Raw genomic sequence first — 21453 nt, forward strand, 5'->3', positions numbered from 1 at the left:
AAATAAATAAATACATACATACATACATCATACAGCACCATTTAATGTAAACCACATTCTCACTTTCCTATTGGAATACAATTGGAATAAAAATAAAAAAAAAATAAAAATGTGCATTAAGCTACACACACTTTATAAATAATGTGTATATATATATATATATATATATATATATATATATATATATATATATATATATATATATATATATATATAGTACATTAGTGCATATAGTATATATATATATATATAAATCCAGCATGCTGAACAGAAATATAAAATTTCCTTTGTCATCTAAAGTTTGTTCAAAAATAACATTTTTACCAAAATAAACTCTCATTCAAACAAATTCGCATTTGTCCTGTGCTGTCTGTGATGTTTAAATAAATATATCCGATAAAGGTATAAAGAGCCTGAACTAAAAAAAAAAAAAAAACTTGTGTGTATTGTTAAAAAAAAAAAATGAAGAGAGCAACAAAAGTAATCTGGCTAGCCCGTTTGTGTAAGTCGTTTATCAGGGTCGGGCACTGGCACTGCCTGCAGCTATGAGTCGCCTGGAGGAAGATTCAGACCATCATCATCAAACTTCATCATAACAGCGCAGCTGCGCTCTGATGGAATAGATAGAGCCACATGAAATAGTGTTCTTCTTTAGTGTGAAATTATCACGTCTATTAATTCTCTTCCCCCCACCCCTCTGTGTGTGTGTGTGTGTGTGTGTGTGTGTGTGTGTGTGTGTGTGTGTGTGTGTGTGTGTGTGTGTGTGTGTGTGTGTGTGTGTGTGTGTGTGTGTGTGTGTGCCCTTTTCCATGAAAACATGCGATTCCCAAGGTAATGGGCCAACTTATTTTCATCACTGATTCACAGAAAAAGGTTCAAAGACAGTAAAATAACAGCATTCAACAAGTCAGTAAAATAATTCAATAAGCAATTTAACAAGAAACCAATCCTTCTCTCTACCTACACTACACTACACACACACACACACACACACACACATATATAGATATAGATATAGATATATGAATGAATGATGCATTTATATAGCGCTTTATTGTGTGTGTGTGTGTGTGTGTGTGTGTGTGTGTGTGTGTGTGTGTGTGTGTGTGTGTGTGTGTGTGTGTTATATATATATATATATATATATATATATATATATATATATATTATATAGTGTGTGTGTGTGTTTATATATATATATATATATATACATATATATTCGTATAAGTAGTAGTAGCATTATGTAATTACATGCAGGTAAGTTAAAGTACAATGTACAACACTCACACGGTAAGTATTTAAATAGCCAGTTAAGACACCTAACAGAAAGTGTACCATTAATAATAATTATAATAATAATAATAATAATAAAAATAAAAATACATTTTTTTCTCAACAAACTTGTGGGTAAGACTTAATGCAGGGGCTACAAATGTTTCATAAGTCGAAATAAACTGTGTAGACTGTGTAGCAACAGAATCATATTTTTAATTCTGACTTTTCAGCGTTAATGCTTTACCTGAAAGTTGTCTTCTGTTTATTTGGTACAATTACTGGATAAATTATTTATCTATTTATCTGTTTTATTTATTTCATTTATTTATTTGTTTATTTATTTATTTTATTGTATTTTATTTTTTACGGCACACTGTATGGCCATTGCATGTCCAATGACCTTCATAAAGGCCTGCCATTCGGAACTTTTCATAGTCATTCACATAACCAAATCAGTTCTTTAAAACGTGACATTATTTTGTCAGAGACGTGTCTTATTTCTGTCCCTTGACATTTCGAATTCTGAAGAGCAATTTTGCCTGTCGGATGCCAGTTTTAAGTCATTTATTTATTTATTTATTTTTTTCAAGAGCGTAAAATGATTGTTTGTTCACTAAAATATTCAGTTTTAACGACTAAATATGTTGTTATATCTAAATAATTTTATTCTAGTCAGTAATATCTAATATAATAACATTTAAGTGTCAGATCAAGTAGAAATAGCCCATGACGTGCGGATAGTGTCGGCATTTGTTAAATATCACAAGATTTGGCTTTTGATAATTTCACTGTAATCGACTCAATGAGGCATCACTTCGAGAAGGGTTATAAATTGGGATAAGCAACGCTATGAATAAAACTCTAACCAACAAGGAAATACCCAAAACAAACATACAGAGACTGCAGGTCCCTTCATACGCAGAACATGCTCTTGGTGAAGCGTGAAGCGGTTTGTTAAATGTTCACATTACTGGCGAGGTTCTGAGGTTTGATAAAAAGAGACAGCCCTCAAAAGCAGTTGATTGAAATGGCGTGTGCCTGGCTGACGGGAGCCAGAGCGGGACAAAGCCCTGCGAAAGCACGGCCACTCCAGCAATTATTCCTGCACGCTGAATTTGGATTAGTGCAATGGAAAGAAGCATATGTTTGGCCTGCGGCGACACTCCCCCCCGGCTGGCTTCAGAGAATGAGGAGAGAGAGGGAGGCAGAAACTAGAATATCAACTATTTGGAGGAAAAGGGCGAAACATAACACGGTTGAAACATAACACGGTTGTGGACTCTTTATTTTGGGGTGCACACGAATGTGTAAAGAACTCGGATGTACGATGTCAGGGCGTGTAGTTTTATTAAGATTTTAATGACTGAAAAACTGAACTGTTGAGTTCCTAAGATACACGGTTAGCATAATCAAACGTTCAACCTTGTTCCGTTGTCATAGCTATCTTTTTTTTTTTAATCTTCGTTTGTTCTTTTATTTCCCCCTTAATTTTACTTACTTTTTCAATTCCCAAAGAAAATGTATTTTCTATTTACCTATTTATTTATTTTTTTCATAAAGTCCAGCAATTAAAAGTCTACGCGGATCTGAAGAATCTTGGAATATCAAGTAAAAAGAAGCACAAAGTCAACTCAGTGAACGCAACCAATTTTTCTGTTCTATAAGTAGTGCTGTACACCCTTTGACAAACGTGTAAAATGTTAACAATCAAGCAGCTTAGCGCTGAGTGAGTGTGTGTGTGTGTGTGTGTGTGTGAGAGAGAGAGAGAGAGAGAGAGAGAGAGATTCATAAACTTCATAAATTTATTGTATAATTTACAGTCATGCCAATAAACCAATTTTTAATTTAATTTAATTTAATTTAATTTAATTTAATTTAATTTAATTTAATTTAATTTGGGGGGGGGGGGCTTCAGTCTATATCCAAACGCAAAATTTCTGCATTCATAAAATAGTCCACTTATTTAGAATAATTTGTTTATTCAAAGGCACTTAATGTTGTCTAATCGATTGCCTTATGTCTCAAGTAATCATTCATGATTTGATGAAGCTTCTGACCTCTTTTGACATTAGGGGGCCCGCTCTATTTAGTCAGGAGGGGTTGAGTTGAGTGGGTGATGAAGTTATGAGTCCAACACAATTAACCATTTTACGCTCCACTGAAAGCTTCATTGAAATAGAATCACTTCATTCGATTGGGGATGTGTGTCATTTGTCCTGAACAATGTTTTTTTTCCCTTCCTACAACATTCCTAAGCGTCAGGGTTTAGATAAGCAGTCATTCTGCGTGAGGCAATATAGGCTATAAAAACGTAATAATACTTATAATAACCGCAATCAAATAAACATTTTCCACGTTTGAGACATTAACGCCATTTGTTTCCATTTGATTCAACATTCATCAATTTTAACAATTTTATTTATCGCTTTGCAACCTCCCTTTGATTAATTTTTATTAACATAAGGTAAACATATTACTGTAGTTTATTTCTTAAAATATGTCAATATATATTTCAGTTCAACTTGTTTGCTCACAACAACAGAGGATATTATGATATTTGAATAAATGTTTACTGATTGTGTTTCAAATCATGCTCTTAAGATCATTCTAAATTGCTTCGTACTTTTTTATTATTATTTATTTATTTATTTATTTTTTTTTTACGAAGATGCAGAGTACCAAACTAGCATTTGTATTGATCAGTATTACCCAAAACTTCTTTACGGGAGCTGACAAGTGCAAAGGTCAAAGGCCAAAATCTTTTCCAGTATCAATACTGCCAAACAAAATGTAAGCTGTGATAACTAAAAAGTTATCAATAAATATGGCAAATTAAATCTAATCAAGGCTTTTCTGTAAGTTATAAATAAACAATTACATCCATATTTAAAAAGTAGCCCAAGGTGAACTAAAGTAGGCTTATGAGATTTCCTGCTATGTGTATCATTATATGGAGCTCGTCGTATACCATTTAGCCTATAGATGTGAATTAAAGTTATTACCACGCTGTTTAATATTAGTAATTAAACTGTGGAACGTATATTTTTGAAAAATGTATTGTTATTAAGAACAACCTATTTCACACCAATACTGCAATAAGCAGTTATAATTATCATAGGATGCCCAGAAAAAGTTTTAGGTTTTAATTTAGAGGCTTTCGTTCCTATTGAGAGAAGTTAAAGTAAATTAGTCAATCAAAATAAATCAACGATTTAAAGTGCGAAGCAAATCCAAACGCGCTTGCGTAATTGTGTCTCATACCCAAACCCACCTCCAAATCCAAACTGTGTGTGTGCGTGTGTGAGCGCGAGCGCGTGTGAGAAAGACAGAGAGAGAGAGAGAGAGAGAGAGAGAGAGAGTATGCTATGTGTCTGAACATTTACTTTCGCTTATGTGTGTGTGTGTGTGTGTGTGTGTGTGTGTGTGTGTGTGTGTGTGTGTGTGTGTGTATATATATATATAATATATATATGTGGTTGTGTGTGTGTGTGTGTGTGTGTGTGTGTGTGTGTGTGTGTGTGTGTGTGTGTGTATATGTATATTCTGCAGATTGTGCGAAAATGTCTTCAGTAAAAATAATATTGATCTGGGGGAAATGATAAAACAAAACACAAATTATGTCATTGATATTGTTGCAACTGATATAGATGCGGGAGGTTATGTAGGCTAGAGAAGTAACCGAAATCAGAGGGTATTGCCCTAAACTCCAAGGCTACTCTGAGTTTTAGATATTTTAATTTTGCTGCATGGCATTATTCTGTTCAACTATTTCAACTTAAATAAAAAATAAATAAATAAATAAAAATTACATGGTTTCTGTGTTCTGCGTATGTGAATACACGCGATATGTCTGGTGTTTTTTTATGAATAAAAGGGCATAACGCTAACGCTAATGCTTGTGTGGTATATCCAAATGCTTTCACTGCGTTAAAAAAAAAAATGTAAATAAATAAATAAATTTAAAAAAAAATCGTTTGGTCTCTAATATGTTTGATCAATCACATTATCGTTAATGACACATGCACATGAAGGAATTCCCAATTCCGATTAATACGTTTTAACATGATTGTGATTTCCCTTAAAATGACTATTTATGCGCTTTTTTCTGCGCCTGAACAGGAGGAGCAGTCGGGTATCCTTTCTGAGAGAGCTATTGTGCCCGAGGTTAGAATCCCACACACAATCTGAGAAGAAGCCTACAAAAACGGTCTTGACAGACAATGCCTCGCTTCACCTGCTGCTGCACTGTTCATTGCAATTATGCCAAGGACATGTACAGTTAGGCTCCGTTCATGTTATTTGAAAACAATTGCATCGAACAGACTAATCACAGAAAGAAAGGGGGGGGAATATTTTAATTTATTTATTTAATAAATGGCCACTACGGTGAAAATAGTGTGCAGACATCTCTTTGCATTGTCATGACAGACGTCTGCTGACTGCTGTACATGACCAGAATTCAGCAAATCCAGCAAGCTCCAATGGAGATTGATTTCCAGGCGCATGCTATCAATAAACAATCAAACTCTGTTTGAATCTGAGTTATGCAATGCAAAAAATAACCATACGTGTTCCGGCATGACATTATCTGCAAGTGTACCCAATGATTAAACGAAATTGGAAGAGTAAAATTATGACATGCATGCTGCTTTTCGTTTTAACGCTAAAGTGCCATGCCCACCATTTCTTTCAAACGAACTGTAAACTGATTTCAGCGAACTATGGATCTGCATTTTAATGACATAAATATTTAGCATAGAGACAGTCTTTTAGAAGTAATGTGACGTCTACAAATAAAGGCATGAAAATGGCAACTGCACTAACCTTCAGCTGGATTCTACATCTGACTGATTTAAAGAGCGCTCTAGCTGCAGGGTTTAAACTACACACATTCACTTCAAACACGAAAGAGAATTCATTGTTTTCTGAGTCATTTGGCTTTGCAAAAAGCTCCCTGCCATATTTGAACGATCCTGTACTTCGAACTAATAGTTAAAAGCAAGTTTATTAGTATTAGTATTATTATTATACTTGAGAGAAACAATGGGTTCAGCTGCTTATTGCATGGAGCAATCGTCAAGGGAGAGTTAAACTCAATTACAGTAACTCTGCTGAATAAAAAGAGAGGGGGAGCGAACGAGCGAAAGAGGTACGTACGGATTGGTGGTGTGATTAGAGTTGGGAATGAATAAAAATCGACATGAAGCGTATCAAATGTTTATTTATTTTTAGGTTATTTATTTATTTATTTATTTATTTATTTATTTATTTATTTATTTATTTATTTTTTATTTTTTTTATTTTTTTTTTATTTATTTTTTATTTTTTTTATTTTTTTTTGTGACATGGGAGCTATTGCCAGCACATGTTTATATCATACAGATAAAACAGCCTCCAATTCAGACAGTGGACACACAAGATATTAGATGGTCCCAAATGTTTAATTTATTATAAAAAAAAAAAAAAGGAGGAAGAAAAAGAAGAAGAATTCGTAAGACAATATCCATTTATTGCTTTTGTGGTGCTTTGAGGGAAGAACAAGAGGTGATTAGCACAACACATAAAAAGCTCGTATAAAAACAAGAAGATAGAAACACAAAACTAGCATCGTCTGGGTCTCTGCAATGACCTTTTTCGATCTAAAACTGAATGGCATAAGGATAATATATAGAGAAGTTGATGTTTATTTCTTTTAAATTTGTTCACTTGCTTCAGTGTCGCCTCAACATGCTACAAGAGGGCTAAATTGAAATATCCCAGAGAAGAATACCCCAAACTTCTGTTTTCTAAAAACCATAAAATCACATGAAGAACTAAGCGAATATTAAAACCCACTAAAATAGGAGGCACCAGATAAATAAAAAAGAAATTTGAACAGACGTACCATATTTACAATTCCCATTAAATTACACATAAATAAATATATACATACATGTACACAGATTCCCTCATATAACCGTGAATCGTGTTGAAATTCAAAGTTCAAGTTGGTCGCTTGGTCGAGTGAAAAGTCAGTTCTTGAAGTCATGGCATGGAGCTGTAGATTTCTTTCAAGTTCATTATTCACAATACTGATAAAAAAAAAAATAATAATAATAATAAAAAAAATCTTTCAGCTTCTTGTTGTCACATGGCTACAATCGTAAATGATTGTACGATCATTTCATACAATCGATTACAATCGTACTGATTCGCTGATTTTTAGTCCGTTTAACTCATACAAAGGGAGTTCATGAAAAGTCCTGCTGTGGCAGATCTATAATCCTTTCATTGGCACACTGCTTTATTTTGATTTAAAGAAATGCCTTGTCCACGAATCCCAAAGTGAACTGTTTTTATTATTATTATTATTAAAAAAAAAAAAAAAAAGTTCCAAAATGTCAGGATCTGGAGGTGCTGCGTTCAGTGTTTCATCTTGATCACTAGTGTTTGCTATATAGCCTATGTATTTTGTCATCAATTGGGATGTGGTAGCTGGACATCACTTTCTGTGCTTTTCGTCTTTGTCACCCGCCTTCGACCCCGTCTCATTGTGGCTGTTAGGATTGTTGTTCAGGTACATTTTGTCCATGGCTTTAATGGCCTCCGTCAGATAGTTCTGCAGCGCCGTGAGGGCCGCGCACATGGCCGGAGTCCCGAATCCGTGAGAAATAAGACTGAAGTGGGTCAAACAGCTCTGAATCCCAGGCTCAAGAATGGGCTGTGGACGTGAATTCCCCAAAGGTGAGCGGTCTTGAGAGAGCAGGTCCATGAACTCTTTGCAGATTTGTCTAGAAGGAGACACAATGCAGGATGTGTGTCAGGATGAAACTAATTACAGTTGAAGGTATTAAGTCAGAATTAAGACTGTGCTTTATTAATACAGTATTAAGACTACGTGCTCCTTATGTGTCCCTTAATCAATGGCAGTGTCCATCAGAGCGATGGACATCTCAGTCTGAAAAGTGAGTCGCAGGCTAGATGTCAGTAATACGTCAAATGCATAGCCTACGTAAGAATTTAATTAGCCTTCACCTACAAGCTAGGCTCCATGACTTTTAATGAAGAGCGTCATCGCACTATTGCTTTTTTTATGATTAATATATTTTTATTCAGAGTGGTGTTTTTTTGTTTGTTTTTTTTAATTAATTAATTCATTTTTCAGGAAATCTAAAAATGAAATTACGAGAAAATACTAAATCGTTACAGGTTGCGAATAATGCAAATATTGTATTTTACGAAACCACTTGTTTCCAAAATGCAGACATTGACTCCAGCCATATTTATTAAAAGCTATAGCCCAGATAGATATGGCACCTGTGTATCTAGCGGAAAGCAATTTTCAATATGGTGTTAAATAGCCTACAACATGCCAATTACCGAGAGAGTAAAAAAAAAAAAATCCTGTCATAACCAGTGAAATGTGCGTTGACATCTAAATAGTTATAGCACTTACTTCGTTGCCAATAACATGTTTTTTCTTTGGACTTGTTCATTTGGGTCGGAATGCTGTCGGTTCACGTATTCAGCTGCCGCCTTGGCTGGAAACTCAGTCTCGCATACATAACCAAAATCTCTGGCCAGATGCACCGCTTCGCCTAGAAGAAAACGAGAGTCAGTGTGTGTAGCATGTTACTGCAATAAAATGTAGAGTAATCTACAATTTAACATTTTTCATAATTGTCATCTAATTAATCTCCTCGACCACTGAGCAGGACATCGGTCTTTATAAATTCTGACATCGTTCAAGCATCAAAATGTGCCCTCCTTGTGAGATTAACAGAACACCAGATATAGAACACTAGAATATAAATGACACCTAGTCATTGATTCGTGATCCTTTTATCAATATTAGAAGGATTTTCTGTATAAAACAGCTAAAAACAAGGGAGGTAAACCTCCTTATACTTTAGCCATGCATAGTTTACGCCGACTAGATATGTGTGTTTGCCTTTCTTCTTGTTGTTCTTCTTTTTCTTCTTTCTTTCTATCTTTCTTTCGTTGGTTTTAATTTCCTGAAACAGTTGGGTTTTTACTGCGAGCCTTCCTGTCATAAGCCTAGAATCCGGAAGAACGCATGCGCCAATTAGCATCAAAGCTCAACGCTACTAAACTGCTTTCCATAAAATGGAGTAGATCATAAACAATAACAGCACTTCAGAAAGCCAGTGTCCTCCGACTAAATCAGCGTCTGCTTGCGTGTCCACCACCCCACCCCCTCGCCCTTATCTCGCTGGAATCATACAATTCTTCAGGCTCATTACCATACAAGACTAAATTTCAATGAAGCACGATGAATATTACATTCAGTCTTCAGCGGCAATGATTAACAGGAACCAATGAACCGTCTCCAGCTTTCACCTTTAAAACCCATGGCACACCAAATACCACTGCACGGAATAATCACCTCCAACTTTGCAAGCAAAATGGATTTATTCAACAGCAATGGTATCTTCGCAGTGCAACATAATTAACTAATTTATATTTTGTAATAGCCTTTCACCCTGAAGGTCAACTGCATCAAGCAGGCAAGAATAAAATCCACACATAATAATAATAATAATAATAATAATAATAATAATAATAATAATAATAATAATAATAATGACAACATGTATGGGATTCCTGTAATCACACAATTTTTTTTTCCAAATTGTATCTCTGGAATCCGTTCTCTTTTCTTTTATCCTTCAGCTTTGTTGCTTGCAAGACAAACTCTAATGCAAATGCTGATTTAGAATGTCTCTCATGTAGCAGCAATAAACACCTGCTTTATTAAAAAAATATATATTTATCAGCAAACTTACCTTCCACCAGTGACGTCAAGAGAGTAACATTGGCAGCTTTGCGTCTTCCTGCTGGTAGATTTAATCCGATTTTATCTAGTTTTTCTCTTAAAGATCTTCCGCCATTCTTAGATTTTGCCCTTTGAAGTAAATTACAAAAATGTTATTAAATGTTATTACACGTGTTATAATTATGTTATAATTATTTATCTTATTGCTATTCAAGATATTTGCTATACATTATACATGTTATATATTTACATATCATTTATATTAAAATAAATAATATTTATAATAGCCTGGAGCACGCATAACCTTGAATAATTAAAAAAAAGAAAAGAAAAAAGAAGAGGAATCAGTCGTTTGTCCCCCAAGAGACCTGTTTAGTTTAGATAACAGCACTTCAAGTTACTTCTTATGCTAAAAGACTAAAGAAAGACCTCTACTTTTTAAGACATTTTGTTTTAGGGGATGCCATGTAATGTTTCAAAAGTATAACTCTAAATAAATATATAAATAAAACACATTTTTATTTCCCCACTGTCATCACGTGAGAATGATGTACAGTAACTGCCACACTAAGGTTACAAGTGTCTATTAACTCTGTGCTGCATTAAGATATTACAGCATGTGCTCATTGCAGTTGGGTAGGCCACTACTAGTAAGTATATATATATATAATATTCAGGTTCAGAATTTTGCCTGTGTTGATTTATGATTTTTAATAGGCAGCAATTTCGCTGGGTTGTGGCGACGGAAAGCTTGATAATATAAAGGCTAATTACTGATATATGCAATAGATGTCCAGCTCACCTTCTCAAGACCCCGCCGAGCAGGGAAGCGTTTAGGCACTCAGGCGGAGAAAGCCGTCTCTGCACCTCCGCTACTGTGACTTTGTACTTTGACGTTGAGCTAAGAAGAGACAGACGACCCGGAACCGAACAGAATACTTCGTTTGGGTTTACCACACCCCCAAAAAGCCCGTCTTTATTTATTGGTATGGCAGAGACATTGCTGTTGTTCTTAGATATGGAAACAGGACCTTGAGAAAAAAAAGAAAGAAAAAAAGAACATGTTTAGGCCCCCCATTTCAGTCTACAGCACCAACCAAATGCGGAAAAAAGATGAATTGCTATGCAGCAGGCAGTTTTGAGTAAGATTAGACATATGCGTTTATATGCATATCATCTCGCACGCCTACGTGGAATCAAAGGCAACATGGTCTTATCAGAGAGGAAGGAAAATAGGTACCACAGCAATAGCTTTTCATTCAGCTCATGAATGTAACTGCTGCAATATGCCCCAAGTAATGAAGTGGCCCAGGCATCAAAATATTTCATATTGTCGCAATGGTGACTCAACACTAAGCTCGGAGAAAATGACAGTTCAACAAGCATGGCTTTGCCTCAAATTTTCCACTAACTGTTCAGTGTAGCTGTTATTTGTTGGAATTCATAAAACAGAAACTGATAAACGGAGAGATAGAGAGAGAGAGAGAGAGAGAGAGAGGCATAATCCACGGGAGCGTTTATAAACGTATTGCATTTTACTATTATTTAAATAATAATAGTAATACTAATAATAATAATAATAATAATAATAACAAGCCTAATACATTTTTAATCCAATACTTCCGACAAATGAAACTGCGTATTATTTCTTATATTTCTTTTTAATCTCTAAACAGTCGGTAATAACCACACAAGCACATGAATGACACCCACAGATCCGAAATGCACACACTCAGACTCACACTCGAGCGCTTGCAAATAAGTGTTCAGGCCTAAATCCTGATGCAGCACCCATTGTTTCTTTATGTGCTAACTGGAAACATAAGCACAGGCATACTGGATAGATCACTAGTGACATTAATAGCTCAGGGGAGACTAATAGAGACAAGAGGAGTTTAAACGAACTCGTGAAATCGCAATTATTACGTGTATGTGCAACGTGTATTTTTATGGATTTATACATGGTGCATCAAATTTACCGTCAAAACTTTTACATTGTTAAAACGAAGAAAATCAAATCTAACCACAGCGCACGTAAATATGAGAAAACAATTCGATCTCAAAACACTCATTCTTATACAGCCTTGACCATCTGCGATCCGAACGAAACAAAGAGACACGTAATTGCAAAATAATGACTTATACTGAAATGTACACAGTAGGCATATGTTTAATTTAACAAATGTGTTTAATAATAAACTAAGTCTCTACGCGCGTTTCTCATATCATCTTTGAATGAAACATTCAGCATATTTCATTAAAGGCTACCATTTTAAATTTAGTCACAGACTAAGCTAAGTCAAGCACCATCATATTAACACACATACCTGTATAATACACGAACACTTGGTTAAAATGGTTTGCGCCTTATCGTCAGGCTATCTCAAGGCCTAAAAATTAACCTGATCTGTCTCACAGCAAGCACGGGTAGACTTTACGAGCGGAGAGCTGCTAGTGGAAGCACGTACGGTATTTGAGAGGAAATTGCTTACCTTTCTTGATTACAGTTTGGTCTGGGATGTGAATTCCTTGATCTTCAACATGCTGCAAAGATCAAAAAGCATATTAATAATGATCACAATGTTCAAAAACATCGTACTTTTTGCAAACGAAATTAAATGCAATCCAATGAGAAAATGCACAAAGGCTTTAAATAGTAGGCTATTTTTATGACTACGCACACTATAAACTGCATCTTTATAGAAGTACATATATTTGTCCCATATTAATTACGTCTGTACTATTTAAAGTATATATTTAAAACAACAAAAGCTTGAATTATGTTTTTATATCATAAAATATAATATTAGTAAATATATTTATTTGAATTGTATCTACCCAGAAAATAAACAAGGGGAACCTATAAAGCATGCAGTTAGGGTGGAACAGAGAATTTTTCCAGACTCGATTCGTCAGATCTCTTCAGCAGGCACAAGGCAATCGAATCACTGATGAAAAGGGGGTCAGCCAAGAATCACATCCAAAAATGACAGACAATATTAATCAAAAAGCCCAGTACACCACTTTTACTGGGATGAACAATAGCGAAAAAAAATAAAAATAAAAATAAAAATCCAATCATTAATTCATGCAGGGGGTGGGGGGGGGGTTCTTTATATTACTTTTTATTATTATTGTTATTAGGCTACTCGCTCTGTCGTTTAAAACAGAATTTTACATAAAATTATTTTTTCCCCTAAATTGTTTTCCTTACAAAACATGCCACGTTTACCATAGGCCATTAAGGCAAAAATATCGAACATAATTGATATTTACCTCCAAATACACATTTAAATAGTAGCCTATATTTAGGCCTACGTTCAAACTACAATTTAAAAACTTCCACATTTTTACCAACTTTACCAATTCATTCTGTTGTGCATTAATATAATATATTCAATAAAACTACAAATTAAGAACAATTTAAATATGTGACACGATAATGGACTGTCCGAGATTCTTCAGAAAATCGTACCAGCAGCAAATCCGAATAATGGCGTTGGAGTATGAGTCACATGTTACATGTTATAAGATTTTAGCTTCTCTCCTTACCTGAACATCTTCTAAAGAGTGAGGTATTCCGTGGATAGGGATTGAATCCGTGAGTCCAGTCTCAATGCCGTGTCCCGAGGGAAGTAGCACTTCTCTGCGGTACTCTCTGCACAGCTGATGCGGTAACCCGCGGTGCTGGTGCAGCAGGCTGCTCTCCTGACTCTGCCGCTGGCCGGGCCAGCCCGGGTGCTGTGGCTGAGGCTGGGCGTGCAGAGAGTTAATGGAGTACGGGTCATTAACGTGAGAGTAAGGGTCCTGAGACTGCGGGTAGATGGGCTGGTAGGGTGGCGGAAAGTATGGAGGCTGGAAGTCTGAGTTAGGCGTGTGAGAGAGCGGAGGAGCGCTGGTGTACGGAGACTGGCCCACGCTGCCCAGTTGGGGTAAACGGGCTGTGCCATTGCTGGTCCCATCATGGCGATCTTAGGAGAAAGAAAGATACAGTGCTTTTTTAGTGCTGTTATATACATAGATACACACACACACACACACACACACAAGTTGGGGTAAACGGGCTGTGCCATTATATATATATATATATATATATATATATATATATATATATATACACACACACACACAATAAAAAAAGACTCCTCACCTGTTTGTTTTTTCTTTTCTCTTTTTATTATTATAACTATTATTATTAATTTATTTGAGAAAAAAAAACAGAAAACCGAACATGCCTTTGATTTGGTCGAGAACAAAAAAAATAAAAAACAACAACACTACATTAAAATTAGAATAATATCAATATAGAATAAGCTAATGTGTTATTCTACATTAAAATGTACATCGATGGTTTGTTATTCATTCAGCAATTAAAGATCCCACCGAGAGTCAAATAAAAATAACCAGAGCTCACATTAAGTATAAAGTCTTTGTAATAGCATCTGATGCCACCAATAACCGCTTGCATGATGGAACAGACAAAACGACCGGATAAAAATAATAATGATACTAAATATAAAAAAACAAACAATCGGAGAGTAAATGTTGAGCGCAGTCTTCAGATCTTTACTCCCGACAGTCACTCACCATCGCGGAAAAACTGTGCACTAACATCAGAGAGGATTTCCGAGGACTTCAAAAGACAAGAATTTCAGAGGGACAAAACGAAAATGGACGTGCAAATTAAATCAAGCCAATGATAAGTGTAGGGCGAGGTGGCGGTGGCCAGCGTTCAAAAAAAGCAATAATCCATTAGAATCTGGGTAATTTCCCACTGTTCTTCATCTGCTCTTTAGACGCAATGATTTTCTCTAAAGTTTCTTAGATCCCCTTGGCGTCTCCTGGCTCTGTCAGTGAACTGTTCCCTCGCTTGAGCTCATGTTAGCACAGATCTGCATCTTCCTCTGCACTCCTAATAGTTTAGATATTCATGACTATTAATATTACACGAATACTTAATAAGAGAAGAATGGTCGGAAATCGAGCGTGAAGCGAGGAAGCAACTCAAGGCAGACTGCACTAAATGACGTCCATTGAATGGGGAATCAGTATATCTAATCAGAGATGAGGAGAGAGAGAGAGAGAGAGAGAGAGAGTGAGTGGGTGAGAGAGGGAGAGAGAGACAAAAGAGGGACATTCTCCTGCGTCTGACGAATCAGAGAGGGGGGTACATTTTAAAAAGGTTCGAGGGCAAGCAAAAGTGAAAGAAAGACAGAACGAGGGGGGAAGAACACAGGGAAGGAAACAATGTGCACCTCTGATTCTGGTGAAAATCCAGCAAACGCTGAGGGCATCTGGGCTGGCACATTTTTACTGTTCAATGAATGCTCGTCTACCTCATTGTTTTTCACATTAGTCTTCGTCTGTTCCTGCTCCATGGCCCACTAACCATCCCTCACCACGAATTTAATCACGGCCAAGACACATCAACACACGCCGATGCAGCTTAACTCACCACCAGAGCAAATATTCAACCAACTTTACGCGTGTATACTCATCCAATAAACTTCCCTCTAAGATTTTCATATCAGCTAATAAAGTTTTACAATTAATGCGAGTCTGTGCGTCGAGAAAAATAAACTCACGCGGACACATCGAGTGCATAGTTTCTTTCCTGATCACGGCGAGTTTGATTCTCCAGAAACGAGCGAAAACACGTTTTACTGGCTTCACCACTCCGAAAACTACTCCTATATATTACTGCATTCACCAAAAATATCATGCCAAATACTAGAGGGGAAAGACAAGAAAGAACCTAAAAATAATTTACAAATAGGCCTACGTTTATTTGGAAACGAAATTATCCATTGTAATTAACGTTTGATTATTACCAAAACTTACGTATAGTACGTTTGTTTCTTGTCTATTTTTCATACAGACATTTCGATATTACAACGTTGTAATTATTATTATTATTTTTTTTTTGTACATAAATTATACAGGCATTTAATGCGTGATACGTGTATTTATTCTTGTTGTTGTTGTGTTGAAAATTACATGTTTTCTGGATCATGCAGTATTGCAGTATGTTGTTTATCACTTGTTCTTGTGTTAAATGAAAGGGTACACACAGCAAGAAAAAAATAAAAAATAAAAGCTGACTGATTTAAATAGAATTATTCAGAATTATGGTAAATATCATGCAATATTTTTTATTAAAAGCCTGGTTAAGCCGCTTACCTCGCAGTCTTCATATTTTATATTATCAGTTAATTTCCAAAGCATTTTCATTGGTTGTGGATAGAGTGAAGTGCGCCTTCGCTTGAGTTTGACACAGTGCACAAGGCTCGAGCTGCGCTCTAAGATCTCCCTCTAATGGTGGGAGAGAGAGACTCGAGCTCTACTGTAAAAACCCTCATTAGCATATCAAGAGACCAAAGCCAATGAATATACACAGGTAGAAACTGCAACGAGAATTCCAGTGAGAATACCTTTACTGAGTTTCATTTGTATTTCCAAAGGGAACTGTAAATGCAGGGGTTAATATCAGTGGTGAAGGAGGACTTTGAATTATTCATCCAACTGGATTAATTCAGAGAGGAATTAATAGATTTTAAAATAATTTAAAAGATTTCTCTTTTTTATATTTATTTATTTATGTATTTATTTTTATCAAAGGCCGCTTTGCATAGATACATTCTTCAAGAAGTTCTGCGTTTTCGAATCTACAACCCAAGAGCAGCCTGTAAAATATATATTGAGTAATGTTATGCTGATGTGGTGTGGTATTGTTTTGTTTTAGTGTAAAACAAGGATTATTGTATTATTAAAATGTTGTATGCTGTTGTTTTAGTCCTATAGTGAGACTGGGCCTGTAAAATACTCTCAATAGTGTTATGCAAAACAAGTCAATTCTTCAGTAGGTATACATCTATTTAGTGTCTGTAACGGCGCAATTTGATAAATGTAAATAATTAACACAACAACAAGGCTTGTTAAATGTGAATGAGGTCAGGAGACAGGTCGCCGAGTCTACAGTAAGGCGTTGTCTCTCCCTTATCTCCATGACCATTTTTGGTGGGGTGAGTCCAGTTGTCATTAATGAGAGCCCGAAAGAAACTAAGACACAATGACGATTAAGAAAGGCAGAGAAACGCGCAATAGAAACGGATGGATGTCCTGCATTGTTGTTCGCTGCTTATTGATTGGGGGGTCAGCATCATTGAAACCAATCGCACGAAAGAAAAGCAAAACTAGTCTTCATTCTTAGCACTATTTGGCAATATTCCATGTAGGAAAATTGTCCATTCACAATATTCGTATCTAAATGAACATAGTCTGTCAGTTAGGCAATTTACGGTTTTGTATTCGCAAAATAAACGATTAATTCACGTTTATTTTCTGATTTTCTATTTTGTTTAGTCATTTTTTTTTTCCAATGACATAATGGGCCACATCGAATTGACACAAATGATACATTGTGGCTTATTACTGCTTTTTTTAAAAGTGTATAGAGAAAATATTTTTTTCCGTTTATATTACTATAAAAAATATTTCCCGTTTATGTTACTATAGGAAAATGCGTTATGTAGGCATGCACAAAATAACACAATTGGAATAATGTCGGAAATGAGTGAGTCAAATTAAAACATTTACACCAATGAGCAAAATTAAATAAACTGTATGCGTATTCAATATCTAACAACATATTCTGACTCTCTCACCAGAGAGTGCTTTATTTTAGAGAATTTTTTTTTTTGTTTGTTTGTATGTTTTGTTTTCCACCGCTGTCTTGCCTTTGCCTACACTCTTACCGTGTCAAACTCAAATGTACCTGCGTGAACTACAGGTTTTGTGTATAGCATTTTATTTACATTGGTTAATGACTAATACTGTCTGAAAAACGTTATGAAAAGCTACCGTGTAGAAGATGTAATTTTCTCACTAATATACAAAAGTAAAAACGTGCACCTTCGTCACCCTCATATACCTTATAAAGAACGTACCTGCCAGTCTCCCATTTTGCCCATTATTGACATTCTTGTGTCTTCTTTCTGAATGTGGTACATCACACAGTGTTATCTCATTGGGTCTTATGTTCTTTAGCAAAAATCCACTTTACCTGAACAAAATCTACTCACCTGGCAATAAAAACAGAGGACCACCTCACGGCGCATGCGCTCTGTTATAAGGGCACGTGTAAGACAATAACAACTTGAAAAGATACAAGCAGTGTTGAGATTCCTGCTGCACATTAGCATGAACAGAAAGCAGCGTGTCTCCTGTTTTAATGTCAAAATGTCAAAAATGAATATTATGCAGTTAGCATGCATAAAAAGTACAAGTGTCTTTACATCTTGTGTTTTCGGATGATAGGCCTACTGTACAGTTATATTCGTTGTCTCTAAAAGAAAAAGGTGTTTTATCCTTTTAAACTTATAAAAGGTAGCACTGTAGTAATATATTTTTTACCAGTTTAAGGCAGCACTAGCATTTCCCCCACTATTTTTAACATAATAATAATAATAATAATAATAATAATAATAATAATAATAGAACTAATTTAAAAAAGAGAGAGAAAAAAAGATGTAGGCTAATGTAAATATGTAGGCTAATAAAACAAATACACATAACATTTAGAGAGGGGAAACGCGTAGGCCGCCTGTGTTTCTCAATGGACCAAACTCTTGAAAAATAACTCTACATGCGGATATCGGCTAATAACTAATAATAGGCCAAAATGAGAAATTAGCCTTTTGAGTAGCCTACGTATAGGCCTACTGCTGTAGCCTAAAAGATGCACCCAAATAATAATAATAATAATAATAATAACATTAAAATGAAGGTCCGTCAAAAACAGCTCCGAGTTTTGTTGTGGATTTTCTTTTACTCATTCAAGACATCGGTTAGTTCTTGATTAATATCAGTGTTGACAAGACTACTGACTATTTTATTAATTTTATTTGTTAATTTTTGTGCGCCAAGCATGTTATGTGCGTGACAATTTCTAGGTTAGAGATTATTGTCATGTAAATGGTCTCCTTCTAAATCACCTGAAGTTCTCCGGCGCCCTCTTTTGGAAAACAGTAGATAGGCTACCCATTTGTAGGCTACTAAAGTCAGCAGGAGTCAGACCTGTCTATTAGTATTTAACGTTTCAACCTGTCAATTTAATATCTTAATAATAGGCCAATTATAGGCATTCTTGTCTTATGATTACAAGAGAGCCTCAAAATAGCTCTATTTTACTACAAATTATATTTATGAACACACTTTTAACTGGGATTCAAAGGTATTGCAAAAACAATCCAATAAAACATTAAATTTCATATATACGTTATGTTTCTCGTTTGGTTATCTGGCGCCATCTAACGGTATTTTTTAAAAACTGCAACAACATTACGATTTACTTTATTAATGTGGATTACAGATGTGGTACTGTATGAGGAAGGACCTTAGTCCTTTCTTGTTTGCAATGGTGATGGACAGGCTAACGGATGGGATCAAGCAGGAATCCCCATGGACTATGATTTTCGTGGATGATATTGTGATTTGAAGTGAGAGTAGGGAACAAGAGGTGAATTTGGAGAGGTGAAGGTACAAGACAGAGTACAAATGGAAGAGAGGGCAGCAGAATGGCACAGTTACAAGGAGCAGAAGTGGTGAAGGTGGATGAATTTAAATACTTGGGGTCAGTTATCCAAAGTAACGGAGAGTATGGTAGAGAAGTAAACAAGAAGGGTAAGTTAAGTGTAAGTGAAGGGTGAAATTTTCAAGATGGTAGTGAAACCAGCTGTTGTATGGCTTGGAGGTGATGGCACACAAAAAAACAAAAACAAAAAAAAAACAAGGAGCTGTAGGTGGCAGAGTTGAAGATGCTGCAAATTTCTTTCGGAGTGACAAGAATGGACAGGATCAGAAAAAGGAATATTAGAGGGACAGCGCAGGTTGTTGACAAAGTGATAGAGGCAAGCCTAAGATGTTTTGGGCATGTGCATAGGAGGGATGCGGGGTATTTTGGGAGAAGATTGTTGAGGATGGAGCCACCGGGCAGGAGGAGAAGAGGAAGACCAAAGAGGAGATTCATGGATGTGGTGATGGAGGACATGAGGGTGGTTGGTGTGTTACTGAGGAAGACTCAGAGGACAGAGAAAAATGAAGACGGATGATCCATTGTAGGATGACCCCTAATTGGGAGAGGCCAAAAGAAAAAGAATGTGGATGGCATACATCCACATTAAACAGGACAAAACATGAATAGGTCATGTTTATTTACTTTTATTTTTAAAGTGCCTTGTTGAATACTTGTTTAAAACTATGTATATCTAAAAACGATTAGTTAGGAAGCGCAAGCATGTGGTAATAAAATAAAATAAAACGATATGAGTCACAGTTACTCATCACTAAGTTTCTAAAAGCTAAAAGTTGCCAAAATTTTTTGGCATACAGCCAAGTATGGTGACCCATACTCAGAATTCGTGCTCTGCATTTAACCCGTCCAAAGTGCGCACACACACACACACACACCGTGAACACACACCCAGAGCAGTGGGCAGCCATTTATGCTGCGGCGCCCGGGGAGCAGTTGGTGATTCATTGCCTTGCTCAAGGGCACTTCAGTCATGGTATTGCCAGCCCAAGACTCGAACACACAACCTTATGTATATATATATATATATATATATATATATATATATATATATGTATATATGTATGTATGTATGTATATATATATATATATTATATATATATATATATATATATAAACATACATATATATATATATATATATATCTATATATATATATATATATATATATAATGATGTTAATTTAGATTTGTTAGTAAAGCTAAAAAAATAAATATAATAATATTAAAATATAAATATCATTTTTTTAATACAACATTGAATTATTGAATAATTACACATTTTTGAACAATTACATTTTGTTTTTGTTTTTTCTTATTAACTAGTAAAACTACAATGTTGCCAAATAAATAAAAGTAAATTTGTTACTAGGTGCTTTTTGAAGAAAAGGTTGCTAGGGTAGTCCAAAAAGTTGCTAAATCGAGCAACAAAATCGCTAAGTTGCCAACACTGGATTGGTTAGTTAATAATTATATGGTTTCATTGAATAACACTGTTAAAATACATAATGTAATACAAATTAAACAATTTATACACATTACATATTATTACAAATGGCTGTAAAGGGCACCAAAGGTACCAGGTAATTGCTGCTGTTACACTTATTGGACGGTCAAATCCCTGTTTCACTAGTTCACGCTTACATATTATTAGCTGAGGTATGAAATGCGTATTTGGCGTGCTGTCCGGGGAAGGGCTTTGAGCTCGGGAATGGCCCGAACCTAGAGTACCCCCCCCCCTTCCCCGTCTAGTTGTAAAGTGAACTTGGAGTGAGGAGTTGGGGTGGAGGAGGGATGCTGATAAAACCGTCAAT

The 21453-nt window shown here is 35.5% G+C and overlaps 1 protein-coding gene across 5 annotated transcripts; it reads right to left on the reverse strand.

Moving 5' to 3' along the window:
- Nucleotides 1-6766: 6766 nt before the first annotated feature.
- On the reverse strand, nt 6767-18184 carry LOC109064871 (transcription factor AP-2-alpha). 5 transcript variants are annotated; one of them, XM_042714144.1, is made up of 8 exons: nt 18133-18184; nt 17998-18045; nt 13604-14023; nt 12544-12595; nt 10854-11082; nt 10062-10180; nt 8711-8852; nt 6767-8045 (listed from the first exon to the last, which is right to left on the reverse strand). In XM_042714144.1, exons 1-8 carry the CDS (start codon nt 18166-18168, stop codon nt 7757-7759), a joined length of 1335 nt encoding a protein of 444 aa, XP_042570078.1. In that variant the 5' UTR covers nt 18169-18184; the 3' UTR covers nt 6767-7756. The 5 variants fall into 5 exon arrangements, with proteins under 5 accessions (XP_042570078.1, XP_042570080.1, XP_042570082.1 ...); XM_042714146.1 differs by lacking the exons at nt 17998-18045; nt 18133-18184 and adding an exon at nt 16232-16381; XM_042714148.1 differs by lacking the exons at nt 17998-18045; nt 18133-18184 and adding an exon at nt 15309-15680 and having other exon boundaries at nt 13604-14025.
- Between the last annotated feature and the right edge of the window lie 3269 nt (nt 18185-21453).

Source organism: Cyprinus carpio, chromosome A24 (assembly GCF_018340385.1).
Source record: "Cyprinus carpio isolate SPL01 chromosome A24, ASM1834038v1, whole genome shotgun sequence".
NCBI classification, from domain to species: Eukaryota; Metazoa; Chordata; class Actinopteri; order Cypriniformes; family Cyprinidae; genus Cyprinus; species Cyprinus carpio.